The following is a 16,876-nucleotide window of genomic DNA, read 5'->3' on the forward strand; positions in this document are numbered from 1 at the left end:
CACTGACAAATACTCTATTAATGCCCAAGATTCTTTCAGTCACAATAATATAACCTAAAAGCGGCGGCAACGTAAATAAAATTTGTTCCCTAATCAACCAGCAAGCCCTATATGCTATCCAAACGCCAGGTAATCACCATAACCTTGAAACAAAATAAACAAAAAGAAAGAAAAAAAGCAAAAATAAGTACAAAAGAGAATCTATATAACGATAGACATGGCATACTATTCACATTAAACTCGCAATTCACTCATGAGCGGCTGCAATCGTTCAATCCACTGGTCGACTGTTAACGTCTCCTCTGTCGTGCCAGCAGCGGACCAGTCGAAAAAGCGAAAAAACCATGGACGATTGTCTGGTGATCTGGGTGATTCATCCTCTTGGTTGTTTTCTGAATCAACGACACCAGGCGGTACCAAAATGGTGTCGATACCGTGTACGACTCCGTCCATGGCAACCATGTCTGGCATGGCTAGAGGAACCAGTGAGTTGATCCGCACCGATTGACGGTTATTGGGGCTTTCAGCCGGCTGGACGGAAATATTTAGGCCTTGATCAGTAATCAAGCTAGGTAGGACGATCTGTCCCCAGAGAAGATAAAAAGTTAGTTAGGAACAGCAGAGCCAAAAAAAAATAAAAATAAAAAAAGAATTATTTGTATTCACCTCCGAGTCAGTGTTCACAGGAAGTTGACCGCGGCCATCCTCTTGGAAAAACACATCGGAAAAGAGGGTCTGGTTGGCGACGATGTGGTAGGCCAACAGGGCGCGAAGGTAATCCTCGCCGCCAGGGCCGAAGAAGAATTGGTTAGCTTTACGACCGAGTTTGGCAAAGGCAGCTTCAGTCGGTGCAAAGATGGTCTGGCCAACGTGTGTCGAAGTGTCGTTAACAAGCACGGCCAGATCGACGGTTTTGGTCAATGCCTGACGAAACGTGGCAAACTCGTCGTGAGAACGCAGGATATGAGTCGTCGACTCGGGCAGGAAGATCACGCGGTCAACCAGATGGATGTAGCCATTAGTTGCTTTCTGAAACGTCGAAGTCAGTGGCGATCGAATTGATTTACTTCATATTGTTGGCTTTGTTCTTACCTGGTCGGGGACAATAATAGTCGAGCGACGGTTGAAAGTGATGTCCTTTTCGTCTTCGTCATCATCATCATACTCAGGGTCGACTGTTTGGACGCTTATCCGCTGCTTATAGTTGAAGAAGACGTCAGCGTTGACAAAGGACTGCACCGTGTTCTGGGTGTGCAGGGCGGCAGCCGACGAATTTCCGAGGCTCATATGATAGCCAACTAGGAACTTCCAGTAGAACCACGGCAGATCATGCTCGAAGCTCTCCCGCGCAACGGCTTCGTTTGTGGGAGCGAACAACGTGAAGCGGGCCTGTGGCGTATCCAGACCCTTCACAATATCGTCGAACTGGCCGACCCACTGTGCAAAGGCCGAGATGCGGCTGTCATCCTGCAAAAGACCCCAAACTGTCCGGTCTTGAGGAGGCTTAACATCATCAACGGCTACTGATGATGACGTCGTGTCAACCGTCTGTACTGGCTCTTTGGGCGTGCGGATAGGCTTTTGCGTTGTGCCTTGCCAGTTGACAAAATACACTTGCGCCACGAATGAGACAGCGACGATGACGGAGAATGCGCGAGAGGCCTTGAACACCGCCCTTTTGATCTTAACTGAGCTCATGATAGCAAGCCTGTCTATGGGAACGCTAGAACCGTTGATCGGATTGGATTGTATGGGATTTCTCTTTGTCACTTGTATGCAGTCAACTAAGAGTGAAATTATGACATTGGTAAATATCGAAGGGGGTATATGGCCTATCTATCTATTTGTCTGCCTGCCTGTCTGCTATATCTTGCTATCATATCCTGCCGGCCCTGCAGCCCCACGTGGCCCCGAATTACGCTTTATAAAATAAGCCCGGGCATCTATATTATTACTAAATTAGGGCTCGATCGAGTGCTTTTGGCCCCATTTTTTCCTTCTTGGGCGGACGCGGGGTAATCATATCGGGTTCGGGGCCCTGTATCGGGGTTAATGAGGGAAAAATGATCCCGAACCCTAAACATGTGTTATTGACGGAACGTGAATAACTCATTATAATAACAAAGATGGCCGGCGCTCGAATATAAGAAAAAAATATCAAAGAAAATACCTTTAGTAGTCACTGTTTTTAAAAGATACGATAATGGAGTCGTGGTTTCTCCTTCTTCTCAGCGTCCTACTACGCGACGTTGCGCTGGTTACTGGCAAGCATGTGCGACACGAAATGACGCTGACCTGGGAGCTGGGAGCCCCTAATGGTCAGGTACGCGAGATGATCAAGATGAATGGTCAATTCCCTGGTCCTACATTCGTTTGGGACGAAGATGATGACGTTGAGGTGTGTATTTCTTTTCTTAGGAACATTGTCATTTTCTAATCCTCTTATTTTAGGTTATTGTTCATAATCGTATGCCATTTAACAACACCGTCCACTGGCATGGCCTCATGTAAGAATTACAAAGAGATAAAACGTTTCCCATCTTATTAATGTCTGTCCAGGATGCAAGGTACTCCCTGGTCCGATGGGGCCCCCGGTCTCTCGCAAAAACCTATCGAAATGGACCAAAGTTTCATCTATCGCTTCAAGGCCTCTCCAGCGGGAACTCACTGGTAAGCTTTTCTTTAGATTTCCTTGAGATGTTACTTCATTGTTTTTATGTTCATAGGTGCTAATGGGACGATCAGGTATCATGCGCATTCAAGAGCCACCCTGCTTGACGGCTTATACGGCTCCATCTTTATCCGGTAAGCAGACTCGATGAGATCAAGACAACGTGTCTCGGAAAGTAAGAATATCTGACTAACAAATTCATACTCACAGACCAAAGCCAACGGTGCCGGTGCCATGGGAGCTAATTAACTCTGATGAAAAAGAGGTCGAAGCCATGCGCAAGGCGGCGCTAGATCCGTCCTTGATGCTGGTGTCAGACTGGTCTCAATTCAAATCGTGGGAGTACATGAATGCTATGGACGAGTCGCGACTGAGTATGTTGTAAGTACATATCTACCAGAAAAGGTCATAAAACTGATGGCTGACTGACTTTTTTCTTTGAAGCTGCGTCGATAGTATCCTGATCAACGGCAAAGGCAGTGTCTACTGTCCTGGAGAAGACTATCTAGTAGAACATACTAGCACTTACATGAAATATGGCCTGTATCCCGGTCACGTCAATGATAAGGGGTAAGCAAATAGCTCTCTCATTCAAAGTGATACATTCCCAAACCTGACTAATTCCTTTTCTCTCTAGATGCTTCCCGTTCATGAGATCCACCGAAGGAAAGTATTTGGTTGCTGGACGGCCGGAAAAAGTGCCACTACATCTACAAAAAGGATGCATTCCATCGCAAGGTGACGAGATAGTCGTCGAAGTCGACCCAAATGCCAACAGATGGATCAGTCTCAACTTCATCGCTGCTTCGACAATGAAGACGACCATGTTTGCCGTTGCTGGTCACCGCATGTGGGTGTACGAGGTTGATGGCCACTATGTCGAACCGCATCTAGTTGATACAGTCAAAATGTACGCGGGCGAGCGCTATGCCGTACTTGTGGAACTCGATCAGCAGCCGGGCGACTACACTATCCATGTGCCGGACAGTGGACTGACGCAAGTAATCAGCGCATATGCCACGCTGCGATACAAGACTTCTGGCCGCGACGGTGAACGGCCGCCGCGCGTGGAGAGCCCCCTCACGTACGGTGGACAAAACACCAGCGATCTCGTGGAGCTCAACCGAGACCATCTACCTCCATACCCGCCGCTGGCGCCGGCGCCCAAGGCTGATGTTCACCATGTTTTGTATACGCATCGCTGGCACAGCCCGTGGCAGTACACCATCAGCGGTGGTGGCATGTATGCTGAGGATCGCAGCGCCTATACGCCGCTACTATACGACACGGAGCAGCCCGATGCGCTCAACGAAAGTCTCGTCATCCGCACTCTCAACGGCAGCTGGGTTGACCTGGTGCTACAAGTGGGCTCACTGCCCGACCAACCTCAAGAATTCCCGCATTTTGTGCATAAACACACGGGCAAGACGTGGCAAGTCGGTGCTGGTCAGGGTATCTGGAAGTACTCGTCTGTCGATGAAGCTGCTGCAGCCGAGCCGGCCAGCTTCAACTTCAAAGACCCAAACTACCGCGACACTTTTGTCACCTCGTTCAACGGACCATCGTGGATTGTGCTGCGCTACCAGGTTGTCAACCCGGGTCCATGGCTGTTTCACTGCCACATCGAGACGCATCTGGCTGGCGGTATGGCCGTGGCCATCCTCGACGGTATCGACGCCTGGCCGGAGATCCCACCAGAGTACGCCGTCGATGGCTTCGGTTTTCTCCCCGGCCAGGAACGCCCTGCCGTCAAAGATGGCTCCTTTATTATGGATGGGGTCCTTGATGCTGTGCACGACCAGCAGCAGGCCCTTAATCAATCCGCCGGCAGTTGGAACACGCTGGTGCACAAGATGATTGACTTTTTGCAAACTACGATTTCATAAGCCCCCATCTTTCTTTCTCTTTTCTTTCTTGTCACAAATTACTCTCTCATATCTGTCTTGGGCGTCTGGTTTGTTTTTATGGGACGCTATACCTATCTTAGAATTATTTTTTCTTTGTATCAGATTCATCGCTGTATATATTAAATATATCACTTTTCATTTAATATCTGCATAAAAGATCTTTTTCTCCCTCTTTCTTTATATGTATATCTCCATCAATCTACAGTGAGCATTTATCCGGTTAACCATGACCTACCTCTTCACGAATGGCATTGCAATAGCAGAAGCGAAAAAAATCACACCGTTCAAAACCTCAAGTGCTTTACTTTATTCTGTAGTCTATCAAGAAAAATTTTTGGTATTGATGATGAAACTGTATCAAGTGGTCACTATATAACGGGGTATATGTGAGGCTATCTTCCTCGACATATATATCAATTGATCACTTGATTGATGTCAAGTATATAAATTCGTTTATAATTAAATAGTCAGTATGTGACAAAAATATTCAACTGCGCTGTATATCAAGAATGTTCTTTCCATTAATTTCAACTTGAAGTTGATGCGCTCATCAAATTGCGGTAAGTAGCACTCAGGCACAACACTAAAACACGCACATGGCTACAGGGCCCCTTGGCTTATGTTCCAAATAAAATTTAATAGTTGAGAATATTCAAAGAATTTTAAAATTGTAATATTTACAAATTTTTTTCATTTTCATATAAAATACTATTCTAAAACAGCAGCTTAGAAAAGCTATACTAACCTATTCACAGGTTGTTCCTCGCCGAAATATCTTCACCAGGTATCAAAACCATCAATCTCTCCACCCCCACCACCGCGCCGTAGAAAAGGAAATGTAAAAGAAAGGAAGAGAGAACAGAAAAGATATGTACAAATCGGACTAGTCATCATCTGATCATCAACGCCAATTCAAAAAGAAAAGAAAAGAAAAATAAGGTATGTATAATTTCATGTAGATTGGCCCCCATTCACTTTCACCGTGGCTGAACAAAGAATATCATTTAATTTTGTGCGTAGGAGTGACTCGAGAGAAGAGTAAAGAGGCTGTTCAAACTCGTTGGCGGATTGCTTAGCACGGCCATTGCGCTCGATAAAGCCCTCAAGGAGTTTCTCTACTTTGGCTAGGTCATCGAGCACAACCTGAGCCACCATACGCAAGTTGTGGTTACCAAGATGAAGTTCGAACTGGCCGATCTTTATTGGCATCATTCGCACAGCGTCATTGTTATCGTCGAGGATTGCCTGATACCAGGATAAGATCTTGGTGACAGCTTGTGTAATCAACAGAGCAAAGTTGTAGTCAAGTGAACAGGGGCACGACACCACCGACGAAATGTTAGCGAGGGCCGTCTGGTTCATGTGGAGTACCTCGTCAAGGCTGCGCGATGACTGGTCATTGCGTGAATTGAGAATACAGTTCTCCGACGGTGAATGTAGCGCTTGAAGTGTGCTCAAGGTGATCTCGACGCATGACTGTTGATCATGCTGTAGCGAGGGCATGTCGGTTACTGATGAGATTGATGACGATGATGGTGCTAAGGACGAGGTCGATAACGATGACAACGATGACAACGATGACAACGAAGAAAGTGATGCATCGGAGCCATGGTGGTGGCTGTGGTAACTAGTACTGTTGTTGTTCATGGTATCAGACACGGACGGGAATAGTGGTGGAGGAAAGGTGAGGCCAAAGTTCTCGTCGTGATTTGACAATTCCTGGTCTAGGCTCGACCAGTCAAATGGAAACTGAAAGTCAAGCTGCCCAGCTGCATTGGTAAAGCCGGGGGAAGGTACTGATCGAGGAGGGCTTTTGGTGGAAAAGCCGTCTAGGCTGCTATCACTGGAGATGCCATCACCAGAGCTACTAACCGTTCGTGACACCCCTGCCAGATCCTCGGCGAACGACTCAAGGCCATGGTAGCTTAGAGTGGCGAGGAAATCATCGGGTAGGTTGAGATCTGGCGAGCTGCTGCGCGGAGTGCTTCCTGTGTGAGCCAGTCGCTCTGAAAGGCGGCGACGACCTTTGCGTTGCACAATGCTGTAGTTGCAGGGAATGTCGCGAGCGTCACAGCGGGCACACTTGGGGTGCTGTTTGCTGCATCGCACCTTGGACTTGGCACACCCATCACAGCTGTCCCTGATCTTTTTCAGTTGAATGCCACTGACAGGTTCGTCAAGCAGCGGTGTCGTTGAAGTTGATGACGATTCTGTTGCCATTGACGTTGTCCTGATCAAGGATGCTGGTCTCCGAGTCTGCGAGTCACAATCCATAATTCTATAGTGGTAGTCGTAGTAGTTATTCAAAGAATGTTGAACGAAAAGAGAAAGAGGGTACGATGCTTGACACCAGCACGCTACTAATATCAATGAGGACCGTCATCAGACGTCTTTCTAGGCTAGCCAGGATAGCCAATTGCGGCGATATTTACATATATGTATAGATCAAGAAGCCGGGCTTAATCAGATACGGGCATTTTTCTGCGCGTTAATACCCCCGTGACGGGTCGTTGAATAAGCCCGTAACCTGCAAGAGAAGAGACGATGGCTGTGCGTAGGTTATCACCACTGGCTGAGATGACATGACAACATAGCCGACCACTGGCTAGTAGATTCGCGGATGACGACAAATACGGATTGCGTTTCAATGTTAGTGGGGGCTTAATACATATAGTGCTGTACTAGTCGCCCAGTAGACCGTATCACCGAGCCGCTATGTGTGTACTACTTAGTTCAATGTTGGTGACGGCAGCTAAGTTGCAGCTAAGTTACATGGATACTAGTAGCTCTATCAGTTGTTGTTCTGATTAACTAGCGTAGATAGAGTGAGCGATCGTCCAACATCGAAGGGCCGAAAACGATCCAGCGTGGCGGCCATGTGATGCAGGCATGCGATGCAAAGCTTATAGAAACCGTCTACCAATAACACCAAGGGAATTAGACCCAACATGCTCATGAGTCGCTGTGTTATTATTATAATACCAACCTTACCCTTGTCTCACATTTGTGGTGTGTGCGCTTTTCAAAATGCCCGAAGCAGCAAAAATACGAGGATCAAAGTCAAACTGATCGAGACAACCCCAGGGGGCCCGTGTGTAAGCCTCACTCGTACTTTTGTAGTACCATAGATCTTTGCTGATATGAAATAGACTGCTGTAACTGTATTATTTGTGATATCTTGTGTATGGGAGCCTAGCCTTTGTATGTCGACACAATAATCTAGCCCTAACCAGCCTGCTGGGTTAGCTCCTTGTTCCTGCACGTGGAATGACTAAGTAGGTATTCACTATTTAGTGGAGACGCGTTGGTCAGATTCAATTAAGTGTTATGATTGATGCAAAGACTAGCAAAGTAGCACCATTTCTGCGTAGGAACGCATGCTATATTTCGCTGACGGTCCTCCGGCCCCATCGCCTGTGCTTTCCTGAGAACCGTGCTTGTCTCGGGGGTATTTTTTTCTGCTCTATATCACGACTGACGCCCCAAAAATAGGACCGGGCGTATGTTCAAATTGTTCCTTCCTCGCTTATCGGGTGTATTCCGTTTTCTAGCTCTCTCTCTCTTGATAATAAAGGCGAAAAACCGGGTCACCATGTTGTGGATCGTCAATAAACCTTCCTAGACTATTCTAGAATCCTCGTGGCTGCTGCCTGTACCAACAGGCTAGTATCTTACTACTACATACATAAACTCTTTCTTTATTAGTCCATGTTCCTTCCAACGTATTACTTCTACGATTCCATCTCCTCAACAGTCTATTTGCATTTACCCTATTAGGTTTAGCGTTAATTGGCAAATGACCGGAGATGTGGGGAATAATTAAACAATAATGAGGGGACATTGCTATTATTGTGATTCATAAGCTAATGATACGTTAACCAACGATAAGTTAGCCAACATTGCAGGAAAGAATACCAATAATCTCTCTTTGAACAAAGATTTGATCTATCAGACATAATCTTGGCATCCCTGTTTATTTACATTTAGGTGATTACGTTATTATGTACTACAGTGGTTATCAGTCAACTGTATGGTATGTTGCACATACATAAATAGATGTAACCTGTGAAATAATAAACTCAACACCATATGCTCAATTAGTAGTAATCACAACATGTCTATCCAAAAAAGAAAACGCTAAACCACTTACAGATGTACGCCCCGGAGCGGACTAGCGTGGTGGGATGTCACGTGCGAGGGGCATGCGATAAGGACTTGGCAGCAAAGGCGATTGCTCGACTGCTCGCCCAACCAGCGGGGCATTTTGGGATGCAGGCAACGGACGTTGGTGCCCATCGCGAAACCGGATGTTTTAATAATAATTTTGCATTTTTTTGATCAGTCGTGTGTCTGCTGCCGTCTCTTACCCCATTTCGGCGGAGATCTTTGTTGGCTAGCAGCGTCTCTATCAACAAATCATGAAGGCTTACTGTCCGCCGCTCTCCTCCTCATCTTACCCTTTTCGGTGGCCAACAAAATTTGTACCATTATTATTTTCATTACGGCCAGCACAGTTGAGTCTTGTTCATCAAGGCCACGTTTACCGACATAAAGGCTCAGTACCTCCCCAACTCGTGAATTGTCCGTCTACCGCTCTACACCTTTTTTTTTCCGTCGCCACTTCCGGTTTTTTTCGCTTACCACAGGTTCGGAAATTTGCTAGGGGTTGCAAAATTGAAGTGATCACCACGAGAGTATCAAATCCGAGCATATTATTATCCGACTACGCTTTTCCGGTTCGCCCTTTTACGATGTCGCGTTGGCATTTCACTATCGAAATGCAGATCTACCCATGATATAGAGATCACAACGAAATTTTATCCCAACTCACTCTCGGCGAATACTATCTATTAACCACTCCTAGTCGCCGGCGATGGCAATCACGGACTCCATCCTCGAGGAGGAGGAGGATCGCTCAATGGAGCTGTCCTCCATCTCCGCCATCTTTCCAGAAATCAAAATCGACGAACGATATCCTTTCCGAGCCACTTTAGATATACCCATCACGCCGTCCGATCCGCTGCTAGTGAAGTTCGAGCAAGGGCCCGAGAACTTCCAAGCTCCCATGACCCCGCCGACCTCGTTGGATACAAATGATGCTGGAGTGGATGGAGAAGCACTCGGCGAGCATGCGCAGAGAGCTGCTCAGAACATACATGACGTACATCAACTATCACATTTACCGCCCTTGACATTGGACATAGAACTCCCACTTGGCTATCCCTCCGAAAAACCCGCGATTTTCAATATCGCCACCAGCCCGCAGTGGCTTCCGCCGGCACAGATAGCCAAACTCAAAGATGACGGGAAACGCCTATGGGAAGAATGCGGGAAGGACATGATCGTTTATACATATATCGACCATATACAACAAATGACAGAGAGCGCCTTTGGAATCGCCAAAAATCGAGACGAGCCTGTCAAGCTTCATCGCGGGTTGAAAATTGCGCTCCTGGACTTCGACATAAAAACAAAGAGAGAAAAATTTGAACGTGAAACTTTTGAATGCGGCGTTTGTCTGGAGCCGAAGAAAGGCGCTAATTGCCATCGCATGCTACTCTGTTCACATGTTTTTTGCATCCCTTGCCTACAGGGATTCTACAACAGCTGCATAACTGAAGGAGACGTGGACAGTGTTAGATGCATGGCTCCGGATTGTGGCAAAGGGTTAAATCCTGCTCCTGCCCAGGGGATACGAGATGCTGCGATAGTTCCCAAGATGAAAAAGAAAAGAAAACACGACAGGTCTATTAACCCAAGCGAGCTTCTTCAGATTCCTTTGGAGCAAGAGATGGTTTCAAGGTACGTTTTCTTGAAACGCAAGAAGCGATTAGAATCAGATAAGACCACTGTTTATTGCCCCCGGAAATGGTGTCAAGGAGCTGCCCGCTCTAAGAAGCATCCGAAGCCTAAGGATCCCATGGTGGATGACTTGAGTGATTCAGAAGATGATGACAATATTATGGAGTTTGACCCTATGGGCGAAGAGTCCCAATTACCTCCTATGGCTGATCGAGTTTCAATCTGTGAAGACTGCGACTACGCATTTTGCTGCGTTTGTAAGAAGGGGTGGCATGGAGAACTAGAAAGGTGCTCGCCACGACGTGAGGCCGAGCTTACGGCAGAAGAGAAGGCTACGGAGGAGTACATGCAACTGTACACGAGACAATGCCCGACATGCAAGACACCATGCCAAAAGCAAATGGGCTGCAACCACATGATTTGCTTCCAGTGCAATACCCATTTCTGTTATCTTTGTTCCGCATGGCTTTCCGAAGACAACCCATATCAGCACTTCAACACGCTAGACAGTAGTTGTTTCAACAGACTCTGGGAGCTTGAAGGTGGTGACGGCGTTGACCCGGTTGGTGCAGCCGCGCTTCATCAGATCCCGGCAAACCTAGTGGACTTTGACGATGCGAGTGAAAACGGGGAGATCTCCGATGACCCTGATATTGAAGACGATCCTCCCGCATGGGAATTTGGCTCCGAGGACAGTGACAGCGATAGCGATCTAGACGATGGTCGCCCTCGTCGCCGACCTCCACCGCCAGCCCCCGTGCCCCCTCGAGTGATGCCCGCTGCTGTTCACCCTCATGGAAACAACCAAGATATCGACCTTCGCGGTCTCGACGCCGCGGGTAGAGCTGCAGCAGCCGAGCGTCAAGCCCAAGCCCTTGCCATGGCTCAAATCAGGGATCGGGCAGGAGCCCGCGAAGCATTCCCTCGTCCTCCACATCATCGTGCTGCAGCAGGCTTGCAAGTTCGCCGTAACAATGCCGGAGGAGCCTTTCAACCAGTGCGGCAAGAGGGCTTACAACGCTTTCTAGAACTCGTTCAAAATGACCAAGAGGACGAATGGGACAGTGACGAATTAGATGAATGACGCTCGAAAAAAATTATTTGTTTTCTATATTGTCTTTTTTGTTGTTGTTTTTTTGCATCTTAGTTATTCCCTCTGAAACGGCCGTATTGATGACTCACGACGCAACTCATTCCTCACGATAATTTGTTTTGTGTACACATATCTATGCGCTTCTGCTTTTTTACTCTTCTCTTCCTTTCTTTTCTTATGAAAAGAAAAGAAGTTCTCGGCATATTGGGTACGGAGCCATTATTTTTGCGGATCTATATCAATTTATGTGGATCATGGATGGTATAGCGTATTGATTGATGCATTTCTTGTCTGCATTTTTACCGAATAGAACCTTTGTTAGAAGGATATGCAAGGATTTACCAGCAATGGAGGACTCTTTTCTCTCTCTCTCTCTTGCTTCAGTTTCCTTATGACGAACTATTTATATTTGTTTCATTTCTCATATTTCAAATGACTTGCCACAATATTTAGTTACACTAGTTGAAAGGCAGAATTGGACGTAATAATATTCAATGTTGAACAATATTCTAGCCGTTCAGTATTATGTACATCAATCAATGACAACGAATGAAAATCACCTGAAAAGGAATGTTTGTATTCGAAAAAAATGCATGAAACTAGAATCCAGGGTATACAAAAATCAAATCCAACAAGAAAACCCGGATAGGAAAATGGTAATGATAACAAGAACAAATAACAACAATAAATCCAAAACCAAAAGCGCCATTTCAAAAGAGACGAACAGGATGCCTGTAATTTACTGTTCATCTCCGCTATGCTCGCTTCTTTCTGTCCAGTGCCGGTTCCATGCTTCCTAATATGAATGCAAATGCAAATGCAAGTTGTATATAACACGAATTCAAGATGTGAAAAAGATATCAATAAGTTATAAAAAATGGGGTATCTGGGACAAACGCCGGATATGATGAGTATTGAAATTAGGGGGAAAAAATGGAAATTTATAGCGATGTCGAAATGAGGAAATGGTAAAGCACATCGCAAATTTTACCAAATAGAAAAGAAGGGTGGCGGGAGAAACGGCAAGAAATGACTGGTAGAGCTATCATGATTGCTCATGAGCGCCGAGACCTTTCAACAAGACACGCTTGTTACGGCCGATAGAGCCAATATCACTGACACTGCGCACACTCATTTTTGAGGAATTATGCAGCTCACGATCAATACGAGGGTCTGTAGGTTTCTGTATCGGTTTGACACTGGACGATGTTCGCCGCGCCTGGCCGATGACATTTTCCATCCAGGCTTCACTCTCGGGTGTCATTGACACATGTCTGGTCCGTGGCTTAGGGCCAGCAAGGCCAAGAGGCGTAGATGACTGAGTATGAGGAGTTCTCGCAGACCCGGGATGCGGGGAGTAGACGCTCGAGCCATCACCGAGAATAGAAGACATGCTGACTGAGTTGATGGATGAGGCGGAGCCGCGTCGCGCCGAAGGAAAGGATGGAAATGTTAGCTCTTCTCCGGCGATATCGATATTTTCAGCGGTAAGTGCGGGAAGGTCGGCAGCGGGTTTCGAAGGACGCCTTGTTTTGCGAACCGAAAGGGATGAGCCTGGCCTGTTACTGATGACTGAAGAAGGGCGTGGGACGCTCGGCGTATTGTCAGCGGAGAGTGTCGCGGTGGAACCTGGAGATGTCGAGATAGGAAGACCTTTAACCTCGACTTGACTCTTCGAGGGTGTTTGGCGGCTATGGTGAATAACGTATTCACGAAGATATTCGCGCAAATCGGCCCAGCCACCGCCGACACGTACCATAACCCGTTCGCCATCCTCACCAACAGTGCGTACAAACAGTTTCGTCGGTTGTGCTTTTCCACGGTGGTGCAGATGGTAAACTCTCACGGTCTTGTCCTCGGTCTTATAAGATGTTGTCCGTTTAGGGCGAGAGGTTGGAGTAAAGGTCCCCGAGGGAGTAGGAGTGCTCACTCGACTAGGTGTTGAAAAGGGAGATCTTGAACCAAACTGGTTTCTGATTGATGTTGAAACGGAGGAAACAACCGAACGTTGATCGAAGTCGCTTGCCGGGTTATTGCTGAGGCGGATTTGACCAGGTATACCGGTGAGGATGGAATGAATCTTTTCTTGCAGCTCATCGTCGGCTTCATTGACTGGCCTCATAGCGAACGAGCCGCCATCGGAGAAAGAATACTTTCTACGCCTTTCTGCATATTCGGTACTGGAAGCGTAAGACCCGATGCTTTCCATACTTGGTTTGCTGTGTACAAAAGCACTAGGCGCACTAAGTAACGAGTTGTTCGACGCCTTTCGATTCAACGAAACCGAATCTGGGTCGATGTCTTTAGTAGACACGGCTCTGTATCGTGGATGTAGTCGATTGCTACCCATGTCTGCACTGATTGAATCGGATTCATGTCTCGGAGTGTTACCAACAGCCTTGTTCAGAGAAGATATCGTTCCCCGCATCAGGCTAGAGCTAGGCCCTCGTACAGCTCGCCGAGGAAGTGCATCAGGTGGCGGCGATTCGCTATCCTTGCGGGAAGAGGTGAGATTAGCGTTCTTTTGCAAGGATCCTAGGCTGTCAGATGACCTCCTTGGGGTCGAAAAGTTGTTTTGTCGATAACTGCCCTCAACAACAGAAAAGCTGGTGTCCGTTTCATCATTGATGAAGCGTTGCAAAGGAAGGCTCGCGTTATCATTGTGTTTGAATATCTGCAGTTTCTGTAAAAGGGAGTCATCTAACTTGGGCGAGAACCTATCACGAAGGGTACGGTCACTGTCGTTACTAACAACGCCAGGCGAGGAGAGTATCGTTAAATCCGGTGTTTCGACTGCAACAGAAGGCGATTTAGTCGGAGTAAAGTGATTATGCTGATTATGGAATGTATTGTTATCCAATAGCTGGCCCTCATAGGGATATTCGATTGACTGGATTGGCTCGTCTCTATCCAGGGGCAATCCGCGCTCTGAATCCGACTCCACAAGTGATGGACTAGACGTATCGTCGATATTGGCTGACAATCTTGAGTTGTTACCATCATGACTACCCTCAGTACCCTCTTCCGCAACCTCTCCAGTAGCCTTTGATACGGCTATAATAGGGTGTGGGCTGCTCGATTGTAGATGTTGCGGCGTAGACGTATCAACTGGTGAGTCTGGCGTTGGTATGTCCGTCTCAATGAATGTGGTGGTGTCTTCACTAGCGACACTTTTATCTCCTTCTGTATCCGAGATATTATAAATATCTGCATGTTGGATTGAAGGTGAGTCTTGTGGTTCTAGAGGAACTTCATATATGGTGTTTAATCCTTTTTCTCTTCCAGATATAACAGGATCCGATGGTATATCAGAGTCCTTTTCCGGGGCTAAATTTATTGCTTCAGGGTCGACATTGATAGGGACTTCGACAGGATGAGATTCCGAACTAGAAAGCGGGGGGCTGTCTGGTTTGCTCGGAGAAGGGAGGTGGATACCAGGAGTACCGGGGGATGGAGGTTGAGTAGCCTGTTTAATGTCTTCTTCTTCACTGGTATTAAGATCTGTAATGATATCACCACTCGTTGCACCAGTCGAAGGGGCTGGTTTTGATTGCGCCTCGCTAACGCTTGTATCATTGACCGAGCACTCGGGTTGAGCGCTGACTTCGGAGTTCTGAAAGAGTTGGTCTTTAAAAGGAGTGTCACTTGGAGTGTCCTCGCAAGGGGTTGGACCGTCGATGTTAGGCGTAGGAATTGCGTTGACACATGTATCTGGTGTGATGGTGGACAGGGACTGTACTGAGGTATCATCGGTGGTAACATACGAATCTAGTTGTGTCTGGCTGTGAGTTTGGCTTATCCCAGACGTATTTTCCACTGTAGGTCCCGTAGTAGATTCCGACGGAACACGTGGATCGTTTGGTGCAGGAAGGGTATCGTCGTTAGTTGGCTCCGCATCTTTGGGGATTGTGGCAGAAGTTTCCGTTGGCATGTTAACTAGATTGTTTTGGAGACTGCTCCCTGGGGAGACAGGCTTTGGTTCATTGTCTCCTGAGTTCTCGGAAAATGGACCTACATTTTCTAATGCGGGCGCCTCTGCTTCCTTTGAGGAGTGGTGTTCTTCACGGGCTTCGGAACGTTTCCATTCTCGCTCGAATGCTATCTGTTGTGCTCGCTGAGCCCAAGTGACAAAGTCTGCCTCAAGCGCATCCATCTGGTCAATCCATGAATCTGGCAAGGAGTCTTCACAGGTCTCCAAGGCGTCAAGGATGGTGTCCATTCTCAAACCAGCTGTGGATATGTACTGCTTTAGTTCCTCCTTTTTCGCATGAACAGTGCTGGTGGAAAAATCGTCATTGTGACCAATCGTATGTAGTGTAGAAAGCGCAACGTCAAGAAGTTTTCGTGCCGCTTCGATAGACTCCAACAGACCCGGAATTTGTCTTGAAACCAGTAATCGGACTGTCCAGGTGCTCAAAAGTCGATTTAGCCGTGATAGAGTAGGGAGGGCTCGAAGAATGGTGGCGGTAATAACCGTGGCAAAATCGCTAAGCTGTGTATAAGTGAACGGGGGTGCTGAAATGGAGCTCATAGCACTGTTTGCCGATGACGGCCTGGAGCGACCAGGCACGTGGACGTTTATAATGTGTTCCTTCAGCTCCTCGATCCTAAGGTTGTCGATACGACTCTTGATTTCCTCGATATATGTTTCGTATTGTGTAACCGTTTGCGCCGAAAGACTCCCACAAAACACCTGACCATCTCTCGAAGGATCCGCCGTAGGGGGTAAGAAGCCCTTCCCCCGGTGCATGTCTTTCCCCGTCGGCCATTGCCATGCTGAAAGTTCTCGTAGCCAGGTTTTCAACTTTTGTGCGGCTAATGCTGCTCGAGCCCCGATTACCCTGTCATCAGGAGATACCTGAGACATGCTCCTTACCAAGATGTCTTTTGCTCGTGGTTCATGTTTCGGGACGGCATTGATAGAAGCGAGGGCATCGAGAATGGCCTCGGGGGAAAGCCCGGCAAGAAGCGGATCTTGCTCATCTGTAGAAAGCTGCTGTCTGCGTTTCGGCGATCGTAGAGGGGTTTGGGGAGGCGGCGGCGGAGGAATGCGGAACGAAGCGACGGAGTAAGATAGAGCGTCGGCCATGGCGGTCATCCAACGTCACAATTGTTGAATAGCAAACAGCTTTCGAGACTGCTCAGTGATGTGGATAAGCTATCTTCGGCAACCGATGCCTCTGTGCGGGATACGTCAATCGGAAACTCCCACAGTCGAGCATGCTGAACTGATTAAGTGAAAAATTTACGATATCCACAACGTGAAGCACAAGTATTGAGACACCTTCTAAGCGGCGAGAGAGGGATAAGAAGAAATCGATCGACGAAGGCTGGCTGGCACAATGGAAGAAAAAAACGGCCCGAGATCGTGCAGGTGGCAGGATCGCTTAAAGTCTGCGTGGG

General features: G+C 47.3%; 5 protein-coding genes across 5 annotated transcripts; 2 read left to right on the forward strand and 3 right to left on the reverse strand.

Annotated features, from left to right (window-relative positions):
- Window positions 1-234: 234 nt before the first annotated feature.
- Window positions 235-1,698, reverse strand: TRUGW13939_04221 (uncharacterized protein; the record flags this gene model as incomplete). The annotated part of the gene is made up of 3 exons (XM_035487398.1): window positions 235-531; window positions 667-1,029; window positions 1,093-1,698. 3 exons carry the CDS (start codon window positions 1,696-1,698, stop codon window positions 235-237), a joined length of 1,266 nt encoding a protein of 421 aa, XP_035343291.1.
- Window positions 1,699-2,203: 505 nt separating this feature from the next.
- On the forward strand, window positions 2,204-4,557 carry TRUGW13939_04222 (uncharacterized protein; the record flags this gene model as incomplete). Its single annotated transcript, XM_035487399.1, has 7 exons — window positions 2,204-2,398; window positions 2,452-2,507; window positions 2,560-2,670; window positions 2,746-2,805; window positions 2,882-3,052; window positions 3,116-3,241; window positions 3,309-4,557. The coding sequence occupies 7 exons, from the start codon at window positions 2,204-2,206 to the stop codon at window positions 4,555-4,557; spliced, it is 1,968 nt and encodes a 655-aa protein (XP_035343292.1).
- A 972-nt stretch (window positions 4,558-5,529) lies between these two features.
- On the reverse strand, window positions 5,530-6,798 carry TRUGW13939_04223 (uncharacterized protein; the record flags this gene model as incomplete). The annotated part of the gene is made up of 2 exons (XM_035487400.1): window positions 5,530-5,959; window positions 6,242-6,798. 2 exons carry the CDS (start codon window positions 6,796-6,798, stop codon window positions 5,530-5,532), a joined length of 987 nt encoding a protein of 328 aa, XP_035343293.1.
- Window positions 6,799-9,451: 2,653 nt separating this feature from the next.
- TRUGW13939_04224 (uncharacterized protein) lies at window positions 9,452-11,464 on the forward strand (the record flags this gene model as incomplete). Its single annotated transcript, XM_035487401.1, has 1 exon — window positions 9,452-11,464. One exon carries the CDS (start codon window positions 9,452-9,454, stop codon window positions 11,462-11,464), a length of 2,013 nt encoding a protein of 670 aa, XP_035343294.1.
- A 1,054-nt stretch (window positions 11,465-12,518) lies between these two features.
- On the reverse strand, window positions 12,519-16,571 carry TRUGW13939_04225 (uncharacterized protein; the record flags this gene model as incomplete). The annotated part of the gene is made up of 1 exon (XM_035487402.1): window positions 12,519-16,571. The coding sequence occupies one exon, from the start codon at window positions 16,569-16,571 to the stop codon at window positions 12,519-12,521; it is 4,053 nt and encodes a 1,350-aa protein (XP_035343295.1).
- Window positions 16,572-16,876: the final 305 nt, after the last annotated feature.

This window comes from Talaromyces rugulosus, chromosome II (assembly GCF_013368755.1).
Source record: "Talaromyces rugulosus chromosome II, complete sequence".
Lineage (NCBI taxonomy): Eukaryota > Fungi > Ascomycota > Eurotiomycetes > Eurotiales > Trichocomaceae > Talaromyces > Talaromyces rugulosus.